Source organism: Mugil cephalus, chromosome 1 (genome assembly GCF_022458985.1).
Source record: "Mugil cephalus isolate CIBA_MC_2020 chromosome 1, CIBA_Mcephalus_1.1, whole genome shotgun sequence".
In the NCBI taxonomy this organism is placed as follows: Eukaryota; Metazoa; Chordata; class Actinopteri; order Mugiliformes; family Mugilidae; genus Mugil; species Mugil cephalus.
Window position 1 is genome coordinate 13,299,228 of NC_061770.1, and position 16,788 is coordinate 13,316,015.

General features: G+C 41.7%; 1 protein-coding gene across 5 annotated transcripts; it reads right to left on the reverse strand.

The window, feature by feature from the left end:
- Positions 1-246: 246 nt before the first annotated feature.
- Positions 247-16,467, reverse strand: uckl1b (uridine-cytidine kinase 1-like 1b). Of its 5 annotated transcripts, none has more exons than XM_047594889.1 (15): positions 16,325-16,467; positions 11,423-11,616; positions 10,214-10,320; positions 8,983-9,153; positions 8,605-8,676; positions 7,413-7,602; positions 7,116-7,177; positions 4,627-4,646; positions 3,819-3,917; positions 3,605-3,698; positions 2,896-2,958; positions 2,613-2,735; positions 2,186-2,293; positions 1,937-2,093; positions 247-1,834 (listed from the first exon to the last, which is right to left on the reverse strand). In XM_047594889.1, the coding sequence occupies exons 1-15, from the start codon at positions 16,396-16,398 to the stop codon at positions 1,755-1,757; spliced, it is 1,614 nt and encodes a 537-aa protein (XP_047450845.1). In that variant the 5' UTR covers positions 16,399-16,467; the 3' UTR covers positions 247-1,754. The 5 variants fall into 5 exon arrangements, with proteins under 5 accessions (XP_047450845.1, XP_047450853.1, XP_047450862.1 ...); XM_047594897.1 differs by lacking the exon at positions 4,627-4,646 and adding an exon at positions 5,769-5,785; XM_047594906.1 differs by lacking the exon at positions 16,325-16,467 and adding an exon at positions 13,730-14,413.
- Positions 16,468-16,788: the final 321 nt, after the last annotated feature.

A 16,788-nucleotide genomic window follows, 5' to 3' on the forward strand; every position in this document is an offset into this window, starting at 1 on the left:
TTACCGTGGCTGACGTCTTGACAGCTGTCAAGAGTGATAATTATGGAAAGTGATGGAAGATATCAAGGTTACGTTCCATGAGAAGAGGACAACCACAATATCCTTCCTGTTCATTTTCAGAGACTAGGTAAAGTGTCTCTGTGTCTTGTTTGATAAAGGTTCAAATATGACAAATATATCTGAGTCATGGTCATGTTATGTGCTGCGAGGCGCGTTTTTAATTACCAGTGAAATGAAACAATGCACTGTGAGCAGTTCCAAAATCTCCATTGCACTTTTATTAAATATATATATATATTTCTTTTTTTAAAAACAAAACAAACAAAAAAAACAACAAACAAAAAAATAAAGAAGCGTGCAGAAGTGGTAAACTCCAAAGAGCACAGTGAGACTGCTAACGCAACTGTATTTGGCGCTGGCTGTAGTGACAGGTGACTAAATGGAAAAGTAATGATTAGGCAACAGTGGCAACTTGAAGCGGTGACAGGATGCAGTGAGATGCTCAGTTAAAACACCCCATTTCTACTTTTTCCCTTAATGGTTTTGCATTTCCTTTTCTCAAAAAAAACAAAAAAAAAATTAATAAATGAAATGCTACCACATGTAAATTCTGATTAATACTGTGCATGTGATATGTTTTAAAACTTATGACACAGGATGAATTGTTGCATCGACTATAATAAGGAGTAAAAACTCATACCTCAAAAACAAAAAAATAAATAAAAGCCTTATTAAACAGGCTATCAAGTGTTGCTATCAAGTAAAAAACAAAAAAAATCTCTCCATTCTTTTGAGCTGTGGATATTTTAAGTTCACATGCCCGTAACACAAGACCACTTTTCTAAAGAAGCAACCCAACATGCTGCACGTTAAACAGAGGCACAAATAAGGATGTGTGACACTGTAATAAACAATCTGCGTCCGCTAAATGCAGGCGACCCATTTTTCAGCGTCAAAACGATGTATGACTTGCTGCTGAGTGGTCAGGTCTATCCACAGCAAAAATTATGAAAATGCAGAAACACGACACATTAATATTTTAATATACAGCAGGAGTACGTACTTTAAGGCATATCATGAAAAATCGTTTTCAACATCCTTTTCAGCTGGTTAGGTCAGCATCCACACACGTGGGAAAAGGCTGAACCAGAGAGCTAAAAAAAAAAAAATACACAGACAGATACACCTACACATTTTCCGACTGAATGGTCCTTCAGAAAGCGCTCATGGTGATGGAAGTTGAGCAACACGGGTTCATTTTCTGATTCTACTTTTGTGAAAGCTGTGAACATGGTATGTGATAAAAATAACCATAAAAGCTGAGCTTTTTTTCCATCTTTTTCTTTGTCTTCTGCGTCACGTGCAAATACACATTCAGTTGTGTCGTCCACAGTAATGTCTAGAGGCTCGAAATCATCCTTTCAATACGCATTTGCACATTTCGATAGATTGTCGCAATTTAAGCACTAAAATAAATCATTTTGACTTCATGACACGCTCTACAAGTAAAAAGATTTCAGAACACAAAACACAACTGTGCTCAACAGCCTTTACGCAGGATTAAATAATATAATTATTATAAATTATTATTATACATAATAAATTATTAATACATTTTTTCAGGGCTCTCTTGTTTTGGCCTCTGAAGGAGGCGTGTTTCGGCCAAACAGAGGCTTAGAGTAGATCCTCATATTGTCCACTGACGGGCACAGCCTTGGATTATCCAATAAGCAAGTGCAATGACAAAAGTTGAATCAGTAACTGGGCTCGTCCGTGTCTTCATCGCTCCAGTCAGGGGGCGCATCTGTTCCAAAGTATCGATCCCCAAAGTTTCCTACAATAATAAAAAAAATAAACAGGTTAATATAAATTCAACTGTAAGAAAATCTGATGTGACATTAAGAAGTGTTTTTCTTGAACTCTCTGTCTTCCCCACCGATGCCTGGTATGATGTGAAAGACATCATTGACTTTCTTGTCGACGGCGGTGGTGATGATTTTGACCTGTGGGAAAGCGTAGGCCACCGAATGAACTCCCATTTCAGCCATGAGCAGAGAAACCAGCAAGATCTTGTCCTCCTGAACGTCGTGATCCTGAAAGTGAAAACACCCCCATGAGAACGGACTACGTGCGCGACGCATTTCACCGCAGTGGGTGTGTGAACAAAAACAAACGGTGCACCCACCAGCAGGACCCGTACGGCCATCATGGCAGCAGCCCCGGTGGACACGGTGCAGTCCATCAGAATCACATGGTCTTCACTGATGTCTTTAGGCAACCGCAGGTAATGAAGCTGAAAGTGTGCAAAGACAGGAAGTGGCTTTATACCAAATGCCAAAACTGACCTGTAAATATGTATATAATCGTCAGTGGCAATATTTAGAAATCCCCCGACCTTATCATTTCCTAGAAAAGACATTTAGTCAAACAAAACATGTGACAAATACAACCATGCCAAACTATACACGGTTCACTCTGACATATTTATAAAAATGTGGTTATACATAAATAACCCCATGCGTGTTTCAAAAATGTGAAAGTGGGACAGAGCTACGACAGTAAAGTTACATACAAAGTACGATAAGTCACACGCCAATAACTCATTTCTGTACCTCGGGTTCTCCTGTGTCCTGGTTGGTCTGGATGAGGATCTTGCCGATGCGGACGTCTTTGCAGACGGCCCTCAGAGCCGGCTCCATGGTCTCCCCGGCTCGCAGGATGGACACGCCTGTAATCTAAAGAAAACAAAGACAAGGAAAAATTAAACAGAGGTTAATTGCACGGTTTAGGGAGAGGCGAAACTTTTCTTAATGTTTTTTGAGATTAAAAAAAAAAAAAAAAAAAAAAAAAAAGCAGCGTGGAGAAGATGTCGGGGAGAAAATGGAGTTCACTCACCCTCTTTCCGTGGAAAGCCCTGCCTTCATAATCCTCTCCCTGGGGCGTCTGCACTACGTGGACCTGGAATAATTTTAACAGCCATAACAGTGAGAACACAGTGCTGATCACAGTGCAACAGAGTGTGCTATAAAAAAAAAATAGTCAGGAATATATATCGTGACAAGCTTCAGCAATTCACAAACTTTCAGTCACGCGTGTTTGTATAATGCACATTTTATCTCAGGGTTAAGGTATGGAAACGTTCCACTGTGGTGAACTGAAAGTTTCCATGCTCACGTTGCAAACCAGTACAGTATGATTATATCAACCTGATTGTCTTTTGCTAATACAAGCACTTTCTCTTTTTCCATTCAATTTTTAGATTCTCATACTCGTCCACCACAAAAGCCACCAAAAGGAACTTTCAGTCCCAGGTACTAAAAGGTTCCTAAAAGGTTCTCAGCTCCAGTCCAGTAGGTGGCTGTAATACAGGAAACAAAAAGGGGCATGTGCCACAATAGCACGGTGGAAAATTCAATCCAGTCTGTGTGATTTAAGCAAACAGACGTTACAAAATACTGCTGAGATGACAAATAAAAATGCTGAAATGTTCAGAGCTCCCAGCTTCCACCAAAGTTCCTTCACTGCTGTATGTTATCATATCTGTGTCCACTGGTTGTGAGTCAATGTCCTACTTAATTCTTGAGAGTAACTTAGTATTTTTAACCTGTGAGGGGAGGAAGGAGAGCGCTCGCTCAATCAAGAGACGCATCAGCCTCTTGGAGTAGAAGATGAACTCATCTCGACTGGTTTCTTTGTTTCTAGATGTGGGCACGGGGACAAAAGAAGGACAGGATTTAGAGTCGGCAGCAGCTCTACATCGCACAGACTTAACGAAAACACGTGGAGCTATTAATGTAACAAATCAGGTTTTCTTTTACCTGATGATGGTGTGCATGCCCCTGACTTGAGGTGTGCTCTCCAGAACGCTGAGGGTTTGGGGGAGGGGCTGGGCTTGATGTGCAGAAGCCAGGGCTGCCCTGTAACCACGGCAACAAATAGTAGCGCGGGGGTGGCACAGGGTGAGAGCGGCGGAAAAGAGGAGAGATGGACAGGCACATGAATACGACACGCGGTATGAATACGAGTGCAATTAAGACGGCATGTGCATGCACGTGTGTATGCACAGTCAGAACACACACAGACACACGCACACATAGATGTGACCACACATGCACATAACACAAATCTTTTTTTTCTTTTTTTTTTCTCAATGGTAGTTAGAGCAAAGTTGATAATGGTAGTGTAATAGGATTGCTTGGGAAATGATAGACGCACAAAACTGCAGAGCACACAGGGCCAGTGTGGAGTGTTTCAGTGGAAAATTACAACAGAACAAAGACCATGCTAATGGAAAATAAGGTCAAGAATGAAAACGGATCCGTTTCAAAAATAACATTACACAGGTTGGGAACAACGGACAATTTTCTTATCTAATTTAAATGATGGCACAATTGTTATTTTCCATTATCAGTGTCTATGTGTAACAATTCCACAAATTTCCACAGGAAAAACAAAAAAAAACATTTTAGTTCTGAATATCTAGTTAGCCCACGTCTACCTTTGACTCTAGAGGAATACACACTCTATTACAAATACTCAGTGATGCACTCATGTTGACACAACAAGTCACCGAGATTCAGATTAGCCAGTTGCAAAGAAAAGAGAAATCATAGCAAATGTGCTCACATATCCCAGCGGAGCTTCCTCTATGGGGAGAGTGTTTTTTTTTCGACGAAACACAACAGTCACAACACAGAAAGACGAAAAACAACACAAAAGAGGAGGAAAAATGAGAAGAGACACAACATCAGGTGGATGAAGGGATGAAGGGATTGTCAGACACAGTGTAAAGTGTGACAGCTGAGGCTCGGGGGGGGAAAGAAAAGTCTCAGAAACACGCTCACTGACGACACAAACTCCAATTTTGAGTCATTTTGTTGGGTTGTGACTTGTTACACTGAGAAGATACTTTAAAACGGGTTCACGTATTCTAGCGTTGAGAAAGACAACAATCGAGTTTTGGATCAGATTTTGGTATCTATGCACAGGCATCATCATTGTGTGTACGCGTGGGAGGTGCACAATCTATCGTGTGGCTGTCACTCTTTCACCATGTAGAACAGTAGAGGTTGGTATTTCAGCTCGCAGGCCCCAGCACATCCTGTGTCTAAAGACAGACACCAAGCTCACTTCCTCTCTCTCTGTCTCACATACTGTGGCCGACATTCAATGGAAAAACTCAGCGCTTTGTAGTAGGGTATTGGAAACTTTCTCTGTGGCTGAGGTATGTGATAGTCAACAATAGCTGTAGCGAGAGCTTCCTCTCTCTCGCTTTCTGTTATAGTCACTCTCTCTTATTCTTGCTGGCGCTGAAAGGAGGGGTCAGTGACTTGACTCATTGGTGTATTTTTAGACACAGAAGGCAGGAAGAGTGCAAGTTGTCATTTCTCTAAAAGGTAGAGAGAAGGAAAACCAACACCTTCGCATTAATGCTGGCTGCACGATCACCACTTTCAAACTTTTGATCTGAACTTTCAAATGTTCGCAGCGGGTTTATTTATTTATTTATTCATACCGCTGGCGTGGACCGAGGCTTTTTCATTGTGATCGCTAATTTGCCGTACGTGGTTCACAGCTGCGAGAGTGCCGCCTGGTGATGTGTCACGGCAGCCAGCAGATCAGAGGAAGGTCGAGGTTGGTTTTGCTGGACCCTTCCTTTTTCTCTCCCTCCCAGAAAAAAAATAAATAAATAAAAAATAGCTGGACCAGTCGGGGGAACTGAGCAGATGTTGAGGAGAGAATGATAGACAGGATAAAGGCCACTCTACCTGACGCTGAGCTCGCGCTGGGAGCCATGGTGGGATTTAGGGGGGGGAGGAGGGGGGAGTGGGGGAGAGAGAGAGTGAGAAAGCAGTCCATCAACAGCATGTGTGTATAGTGGGGAGGACACAAAGCAAACCGCACTGTCGCACATACTGCTCCCTACGGGCAAAAATGTGCCTTTGGCGACTGGCGACTGGTGATTGGTGCGTGTTGTGAAACTAATCCAAAAGTCAGTCTGTTCAGCCACGAATCCACACTATGAATGATGGAGATAGAATTTCTTAAAGGGCAGCACGTGTAATGGTGCATTATTGTGTATTGGGATGTCGTTGTTTTCAAAATATTTAATTCACCCAGAAACTCACAAACACCTAAACAGGTTTGGAAATTAGTTTGGTACGAATGAAGGCAAACACTCTTATAACGCAATCTCATTTAAAAATACATCATCACAGAGAAGCCACAAATGTGTAGAAACTCTCAGTTACATTACTGAAATAAGACAGTTTTTAAAATGGAGGATGCAGAGAAGTTGACTCATGCTTTCATTGCTCCAAGGTTGGACTAACGTAATGCCCTGTTTGGTGGCCGACCAAAAAAAACTGAAAAAGTGGGTTCAGATCTAAAATAATGTTACTCACACACCAAGCCTTTAATGTTTTTTTCTTTTTATGGGTTCAGCATCAGGCGATCTAAGGGGTCTTGTCACTTTATAACAAGCAGGAGAAAAATCAGCTAACAGCTAACTGCTTTAGCTACTATACTACAAGACTGTGGAACAACCTGTCCGGTTATGTTATTTTATATTACTATATTATATTAAATGTGCTGTTGATTAATTTGAATTAAATAAAATATTTTTTGTCAGTCAGCTCACATTATAATGAGTGACCTTAGTTATTGAAGAGTTGGACTTAGAAGAGAGAAACAAATACATTTACAGTTACAGCACATTGCTTTGACAGAAAATCAGATAATGATTAAATGTGAAGATAATGAGTGAAGGTCATGACAGCATAAATTACAATAATGTCTTACTACTCTGCAAATACATAACACATTACTTCATTTAAATTTACTGAACAACGCCAGAGAAATCCCACATTTACATTACGTTTACGTTCAGCCTCCTCACCTGCAGTGAATCGTCTAACCACTAGAGGGAGTAATGTAGCCTGTAATCACTTGGAAAAACTGCAGGGCTGCAGGCGACAACATCGCTTATGAGTGAAACAATAATATAAAAAAAAAAAACATGACTCCAGGAAGAAGAAATACTAGTTACGGCGCCGCAACAAGTCAATGTGTCTGTGTGTGTGTGAATGAACAGCCATGAGTGTAACGTCTCTTACCTCCTCCAGCTGACTGTGAACATGCTGTACAATCAAATCGATGGCCACCATGTTGCCACCACCTGACAGGAGGACAAACAGAGAATGATGTTAATTTGGCATCATGGAAGTCTGAAAGCAATCTGTAACCTTTTTAGTTCAGTAAATGCAAAATACAGTTCAACAAAATGCCAAAAGCAGCATGAGAGAAGCAACTTGCATGGTATACGTAAATAAAAGTGTTTATGTCTTTTTTATATTGACGCTGCATGACAGCTGAGGTTACATAAAACAGAAAATACACAAATATGCACGCACCACGTGGTACCACGATGTCAGCCAGGCGCATGGTGGGCTCGATGTACTGCTCAAAGGCCGGTTTGACAAACTTGTTGTACTGTTTGATGACTCCCTCAATTTCCCGGCCCCTTTCTGTGATGTCCCTCCTCAACCGCCGCACCAAACGGATGTCAGAGTCTGTGTCCACGAAGAGCTTCATGTCCAGCAGCTGACAGGAAATAATGAAACATGACACAACACACACACAAAAGCATGACATGAGAAGGCCTGCAACCTGGATATACATAATTCTATATTTATATTAATATAACATTATCGGCTTATTTCCAGCTCTATCAGTGTAATTTATTTCACTTGTCTGAGAGGTTGCTGCGCTTGAAATTATTTTAGAGAATTTGTCCATTTTTTGAGGCAAAAAATAACATCAGGAGTTTAGCTGCTGAAGCGCTGTTTGCTTTTACAACTAATTATCACATTGGAGCTGGAATTACGTGATGAAAATGAACTTTCAAAACTGATTCAGATTTTTATGTTTGTGAACCAGCGCGCTGGTGCAATGGGTAAATATCTGACAAATTTCACTTTTGAAGATAAAATAGCTACATCTCCAATGGGTCTTTTCTTAATTATACAGTTAAACACACAAACGCAGGCTGTTAAATAAAATCAATACGTATTAGCCATTAAATTCTGACGATATTGGCCTGTGTTTCTTCTGTGCTTGTAATTTCCTCTGAAGTGAACAAACCTTAACTTTAACAGAAACATTAACTCTGTTGTAGCAAATGAATGAGTATATCAACGTCAATCAATTCAGAAGCAACAGTCAATGATACTATCCAATAAATTAAATGTGTGATACTCACACACCAGTGCTCCCTGGTGGACAAACGATGTCATACAGACACCATTCCTAATTCACCTCAAACATGGGTTTGCCGTTGTCGTCTATCGGTTTGTTGGCACTTAAAAGTTACCATAGACATATAATATAAGCTATATTTCATTTTTGAATTTGATTATTTTTCAATCAGGTATTACATGTCGTATATACTACATGTAAGGGTGTTTAAAAACAGAGTAAGCTGTAAGGACAAATAATGGCATTCAAATCATACCTCCGACTTTCTAAAAACCACATATACTGAGGAGTTAATAGGACTTCTCACTTAGCAGCTGTACCATTTGAACAACAACGACCTCGTCCTACCTGCAAAAGTCCTTTATCTGCGAAGGACATGATTCCCTCAAAGATGATAACGCTGGCTCCATATACGGTTTTCTGTGGTGGACAAAAGTGCATGTACGGTGAAATGTACGATCAGTGGCACTGTGGACATTCTGTACACGTCTCATATGCTGCCGTACGAGGACGGTGCCACTGATCCATAAGTATCTCATTGCAGCAAATGCACATTACAAAAAATAAATAAATAAATAAATAAAATGAAACACAGACTGCATCTAAAATATGCAGACTTGCAATGTGACTAAACTTCAAAAGAGGAAGATTAAAAACACTCATGTGATCATATGCAACGTTTCTGATATGCTACACATGAACTTTGATGTGTGCAGTCGTCCTTACCCACTCCTTCTGCCTCCCATGTGTTGTGAAGTCATACACAGGGATTTTCACGCTCTTGCCCTGTTTGAGTTTGCGCAGAGTATGTTTCAGCAAATCAAAGTCAAAGGCGTCGGGGTGGTCGAAGTTGTAGTCGCTGCTGGCGGCCAGGGCCTGCTCGTTTTCCGACAGGACCTGAGGATCGTGGAGACGTTCGGGTTAAGAGCTAGAGGCAACAGTGTTGTTTGAGTGCAGCATGATTTCCTAAACAACACGCTCCTCTCTCTGCTTAGACACAGATGTTAACGTATCAAAAAAGACAAACAGCAATATTACACAAATACACTGTAAACAAATGCTTAAACACTGGCACATACGTTGCATAAGCGTGTGCCTAAACACTTTGGCACGGTGCACTGTTAAAGAGCAGTTGAAGTTGGGAGGCCTAAATTTAGGAGAACATCATGCGCCACTGTGACGTCTGTACCAGGTGGTGTGTGTGTGTGTGTGTGTGTGTGTCATGCGTGTGCCCTTAGGGTGGTCGGGCATTAAAACCCCAGACATGGTATTTGGCAGTTTATGAGAAGCAACTCCCCCTTCTCAAGTGAACTGATTACAGTAATATGATGTTCAAGGCTCTATGAGAAGAACAGCAGATACATACATACATCAATATGAGAAGACATGCATCTATATGTGAAATGTAAATGAATAGCGGCTTGTGATGCAATGAGCTAAGTGGCCCTCGCTAAGGGCTACAGGGGTGCTGGTCACCGATAAATCCCTCCCACTCTGCTGTCAGACTCTGTGAGGATTACACAACCAGACAGTGGGTGGAGGTATGGAGGGGCAAGAAGGATGGCTCTAGCTTGATTGCTCTCCACCACTCTTTTTCTCTGTCACCGTGCTCCTTTTTCAACACATGTGGCTTCTTCTGTTTTATCCGTACATCTCCCTTCTTTGCAGACACTCCTCTTATCCTCATTTTCCCTCTGGGAACCGAAGGAAATCCTATTTTCTCTCATTCACTCTGTCTCCTGCACTCAGACTCACTCGTTTTTTGCCCTTCCTTCAGGCCACTGTGGAGTTAGCAGTCAAACAAAGCAGAGATGAAGCAATAATCACAGGAGCACATTTCCTGGACCTGAATCAAAAACTACTTGGAGTGATGTAAAGACACACGCAAACATGTCAAAATCAGCTAAGCTATAATGGCATTAAACAGGTGCGTGACTGCATGTGCGCACATGCGTACCTTGTAAAAAGAGTCCATTGAGAGCAGCACGACCCATGGAACGTCTAAGGCCTCGATGATTTTCCTGGCGACAGTTGTCTTTCCTGAAGCGCTGCCACCACACAGGCCTGTGACGGAAAGCGAACATTAACTGATATTCACACGAATGTTTAATTGCAAAAGAGCAATTTAGACATCGCTTTGCTTGGTGGAAACACGCTAACACTGGCTTGGCAGCACACTCTGTTATGTTCTTCCTCCAGAGTATTATTTCCATTCACAGAGGCAGGCACAAACTGGTGTTCTTTGAAGTAAACATTCCAGTTGACAGGTTAAGGTATTTTCTCAAATTCTCTAGCACTTCTTTGCAGCAGGGCAGCTCTACCTTTAACTGCCACCAATGACAGTGAATGAGCCTGTCGGTGCCCAGCAGCACCACTATGATGATTTCTTATTTATGCAGAACACTTCTTATCTGCTTACACAGCAGAGCAGTTATCTTTTTCCTGCAGACCAAACATTTTTGAGCTTCTTAAACTCAGCATTACAGTACGATATTTCACTAGTGTTAGTACTTAATCTAATGTAGAGCTGCTTTTTTTCCTTCACTGTTAAAAAAGGTGTATTGGTCCAATATCTACCCTTATATGGAGTTTAATACAGGGGCAATGAGAGGGGTGTTGATAATATGCTGGAGAATGAGATAAGTTATAATTTATTAGTTCCTAATGTGAACCCTTGGTAACGCTTGATCTGATCATCTCTATCTGGGAGGAGTAAATACATTTGTGATGCGCATGCTTGCCCACAATGGAATAAACATCAGGTGATCGTGAGGAGTTTCAGGGAGGTGACACAACTACAAGCTATTCAAAGTGTTTGAAAGGATGAAAAAAGCCAGAAACAATATACTTCTACTTACTGACAGTATTTTACATTATTCATTCATATGTTATTATTGTATGTGGTCTGTCACTGTTTGTTTTTATTGATTTAATATTTGGTCCTTTAATTGAATTAATATTTGATTTCTTGATTGAAATATTTGGTCCTTGTTCCAGTAGCGCTCCTAATCTCGTTCAATGACAATACAGACTTATCAGTAAATCCAGTTTCTACAGTATTTGTATTGTAACATTCTGTGTTACACAACCGCACATTTATGAGAGAAATTGAAACAAAGGAACATAAGCAAATAAAGAAGCCGGCGTTTCGACACATTTTTCCTACCAATGACGAAAGCCTCTTTGGACTGTGTTCCATGTTCGTTGTACCAGGGCGGGCGACCAGCGGTGTAGATGGTTCGTTTGGACGTGCGTAGCAGAGGAGGCTGAGACTTGCACTGGCTGGTGGTCCTTTTCCTGGGCGAGAGGCCCGGGCTCACCGTGGGGAGAAGACGATCCAGCGATCCCTCACCGCCTCCACTGTAAAACATGTAACATGTGCTTGTCAAGGCTTGTCAAGGCACTTGTAAGCTAAATGGTACGGTATCTAATGAAATGTCTTCGGGTGAAATGATGGGAGTTTTAATTTCACATCATAAGATCGACATTGAAAGAAAAGCCCAAACCCCCTAGGGTGTTTGTGTCAAGATTTATATTTGAACCGAGGTAACAGTTCAACAAAAGCCAACAAAGCATGCCGAGAACAAGGACGTTGTGCAAGTAAGACACAAATGTATTCAACAGAATCATTAAAAAATTAAAAAAGATCATGCCCTGGTCTCTTTATGTGATGATGGGTGTGTGTTTGGGTGTGTCACCCAAATAGATCAATGCAGAAGTGAATATAACTGACAGTAGATAAGACTGAGACTGTACTGTAGCGTTGTCCCGCCTGTTTCTGGGTAATGTTTTAATATTTTACATCTTTCACAAGCAAACTTTGCCCAGTCTTGTAGAGTAAAACCACTACAGATAACAAAGTGCAGACACTGTACAGTATGTATAGTATCTGCACTTTGTAAGGAAACTCAGTTGGTGCAAAAGCTTAGACAACTGCAATGTTCTGATGAATTGTGCAAATAAATTGGGACACTGTAATAATGTGCCAACACAGGAAAACAAGATAAACATGTCTTCATGAACAAATGGCAGCAAGCTAATTCAAAGCAGGCGTGGGGCTCAGAGAGGACATTTGCATAGACTATTCAAACTAAATACGATGGTCAATCACTTCTAATACAATACTGATGACTTCATTTCCTCTGAGAGACATTTGCGTAATACCCAGTGCAAATGTGATTCAACATTAAAAAATGCAACCACAAACTTTTGGAATGGCTTTTGAACTTTTGCAGCAGTGTTTGGAAATAGTTAGCCATTACAGATAGGCAAAAAGAACGAGCATTAACATGGAATCAGTCAATCAATCAATCAGTCAAACTTTATTCAGGACACAGTGAAGGTCCTTAGTAGAAAACAAGACAAGCTGTGGCTAATTGAGGTTTGGTGCGCAAAACAAAACAGGTACAAAGAACTGGTCTAACCACTGTAAAGTAACCACTGTAGAACTCGATCTCCTTTGAAAACCCTGCTTCGCTTCTTTTACACAGTTCGTGTAGTTAACTCTGTTAGAAAGAGCTTTTTTGACATCCAACCACAAGTAACTCAAGCAGCACCACCCTGAAATGTCACCAAATGCTTGTCACCAAATGCTGTTTCGGTTGTTGTGCAAACACAACGAACAGTGTGTGATAGCTCTAAGTTGCTAGCAACACTTACTGCAGTATCCGAGACATCCACACCTCACCCGGTGAGGACTGCAAGAAGCCAGAAGCCGTAATTACAGAAGACTGTGAAATAAAGGCAGTAGGTCTTCTTCTCTGTTACACGGCCACCTCTCAGCCTCCACATATTTATATTGGCCATATACCTCCCCCGGTGCAGTGTCAATAGGTCAAAAGGGAAGCAAACAAAGAGAGAGCAAAGCTTTATCTTATTGCATCAGGGTCACCTGGGCCCCCCGATGGAGCTGGGGAGTGGACTGAGAATACACAGTACAGCTCTCTCCAGCTGGGTTATCAGTTAAAGTCAAACCAAGGCCCCATAAAAGATTAGCCTAGTTAACATCGCTGAATCATGCCGTTGGTGAGTTGTTACACTCACAGTGCTCTAAAGGTCTTACTACATGTTTATGGAACGAAAAGGTTGACGAAGAGGTCAAAGTGCAGGTTACCTGAGAAGGAGGGAGCGTCTATGGTCTACGGTCAGCAGTAGCGGAGGGTAATATTAGCAGTAACCAAGACCCTTCACACAATTGTATGACATAACTAAATGGAATTTGCACAAGATCATTCGTTTGGGCAAAAGCGCCTGTCGTTACCGAGTGACAGATGCAAAATTTCCCAAAGTCTGTCCGAAGGCTACATCCCAGGGAGCTACCGATCAGAGTTGTCGCTCCTGTTTTTCCGACTTTCTCAAAAAGAAAGACTGCCGACACTTAAACCTCACAGAGCAAAAACACTCGTCTAGCACGGCTGAGGAAGAGAGACGAAGGTAGAAAAATATAAATAAATATAAAATAAAAGGCACTTACCTGCCATCAGATCTTAGAGTCCAGCAGCCAGATATTCTAGCTCCTGAGTAAGCTGGTAGAGAGTTCATTACTGGACGTGAGGGAGACTTCCAGTGTGTATATTCCGCAAGTTGTGTTTAAATCCTATGTTACTGCCAACAGGTATGACCACTATGTATCACATATAGAAGCACTCAAGCTTAATAGCTAAACAGCACTGAGAGAGAGACAAGACATAGGGGGCAGTATAGAGGGGACTCAGCTTGCACACGAAACGAAACTTTTAACATCAGTTGAGCTTTCAGTTTCTACTAATCTCTCTGTACAGCGAGAGAGAAGAACTTGGACAGAGAACGCAAACTCAGTGTGAACAGCTTTTCCCTCCTCTTTCACTGGCTCTCTGCTCCTCCCCTCAGCCGTCCAGCCAACAAACGTAAGAGGATAACCTATCCTCCAGATTATGTTCATTAGGCGGTATTAATAGCATCAGGTTAAAGCCAGACCTCCCCACTCCTGGCATACGCGCGCATACATAAACACACATGCCGGGCTCAGATCATCTGTCTTTGACAGTCAGTGTCGCAATATGCGGCCGGAGGCGGAAGAAGAGGGACCAGGAGAAAGCGACAGACACACAAGGAGACAAACTGGAAAAAAAAAATAATAAAAAAAATGCTAAGAGCAGACAAACGCCGTGCTATTATTCTGTTCACATGTCGACTGAATTCACAACTGAGACGCCTCGGGATGTGTCGGTGAGGGTAGGGGAGGAGGAAACGGAGAGGGAGGGAGCGGGAGAGAGAGAAGACGACAGAGAGGAAGGGCATAGGGGAGGTGTTGTGTTTTTACCCTGCAGAGACTCGGCATGTCTCTGTGTGCCTAATACCAAGTCTGGAGACGTCAGCTCGGTGGCAAACACATACAGAGCAACGTCCCCACCCTGACTTCACTCGCAGCGAAGGACTGGGGAATAAACAGCATGATGAAACCCAACGCCGCCTCTGCTGCTCTATCAGCTGACAGTTTAAGGAACGGCCCCAGGCAACGCACACATGTACAGCTCAAAAACACACACACACACATACTGACACTCCTCCCGGGGCCACAACTTGTTGGGACAAACAAATCATTATTCTCAGGGTTCAGAGGAGACACACTAATTGTTTTCCAGTGGATAAGAAAAACAAACCAGAGCGGCGCAAGGCACTGTTCAAGAATCACACAGCTTAGAGAAGATGTTACATTTCGTTTAAACCAACATTTAAATCAGCCCAAATACTTTAAGTATGCAATAAATCTTTGTTTATTTCCTAAAAACTAAAGAGAGGAGGGCCACAAGGGAATTCTTCCTTTAATCCTAACTGTCGTTTGGGGACTGTCGCTGTGGCTTTAAAGCGCAGTCAGAAGACAGCTGCAGACCATGAAAGCAACTTCGAAACAAGAAGCCTGGACTGGTTGCTATGCCAAACATTCAGCACATCTCTCTATGGCTACAGGGACACACAGCAGGGTTATGGGCCTGTGCTGATGTAACTCTGTGGTGTACTGTAAGCACACACCAGGCGAAATGTTGAGCATATTAAAACAGCACTTAAAACAAAAAATGTATGTTATGTTTTGTAAGCGAGCAAATATAGGGTACATGTACAGTGTAAACTATGTACAATACATAGTTTACACTGTGCAATGGTGCAGTCGTAAACTTAAACTGCTCTTTGAGTGTGTCAAAATATTACTATTATTAATATTATTGTTTTTTTTCCTTTTATGAATCTTATGGTTTCCCAGGTTAAACAAAGCCATATGAGTTTAATGTATCAAACTTTAAAGCTTCTGACAGTGATTTTAGAGACGCCCCCTCAATGGACAGACCAATGCAGTAACGCCCTCTTGTGGTAGAGTCGTGTAATTAACTGCAGGCTTGTCTGACACAGTGAGCTGGAACTGGGTCAACATGACAATATTAACACGTGTGTGTTTATTCAGCTACAGCATTAGTAGCCTAAACCAACTGTCGCTCACGCCTGAAGCCTTGTATATCCCGTAAGCTGAGGTCCTCTGACAGAAATAGTCGCTTGAGTCATGCTGCAGAGCCACCAGGAAACAGCGTGCCACGCTTCACTGCTTGGTCATACCACAGCTGTACTTTCTCTGCGTTGCCCGCAGGAATATGCCCGTTAATTGCTCCTAAGCTCGAGTCGTCACACGTTAAAGTACGCAGACTCGTTTAAGGTTTTTGTGAATCTTTTTTGTTGCCATTTCCTGGTTTGATTATACTACGATGAAGTTGTAGTAAAGAGGCCACCTCGTGTAAAACTAGACAGCTTGTGAAACCAAAGATAAGAGAGGATAAAACGACAGGGTGGGACGTTTTACAATAGGGGGTTAATTACTGTCTGTAATAAAGTAATAATTACACTGTTATTTCCTGACTGCCATTTCCTATAGGCTAACTTACATGTTCGTTATAAATAAAGGTACAGTACAGCTATACAGTGTGACAAGACGTGTTTCCGTGAAGATGCTTTAACCTAACTGCCAGAGGAAAATAAAGAAGGGGAAAAAAATGTCAAAACGTCGTGTTATAAATATAAATAAATCCCCAAACTCTGATACCTGTTTGACACAGAGGACGTTTTATCTTCGTTGTCCATCTTTGCGAGCCTTTCCTCCCTGCTAACGGCAGACATTTCTGCTCTGTTGACAATCAGGTGTTGAGAGAGCAGCCAGTTAGCCACGAGGCATTGCGGGACTTGTAGGCGTAGCGTCTCTCACCGTTGCAACGCTCTTCCAAAATCGCCCACCCGAATGGACTACAAGTCCCAGAATGTAGCTACATTTTTTCCCCTCGATTTACATCGCTGAGGTTTCGACCCGCCACGTGTAGATCTGATTACTGACGTTTGTTGATTAACTTTTACTATATATAACACACATATAAATATATATATATTTTTGTGATAAAGTAGCATAAACACAATAAGAAAGGATAATAATGAAGCAATGATATACGTCAAAATTGTAATAAACAAGAATACTACAAAGCCAGCATGAAAATGTGAAAATCACATATTGTTAGA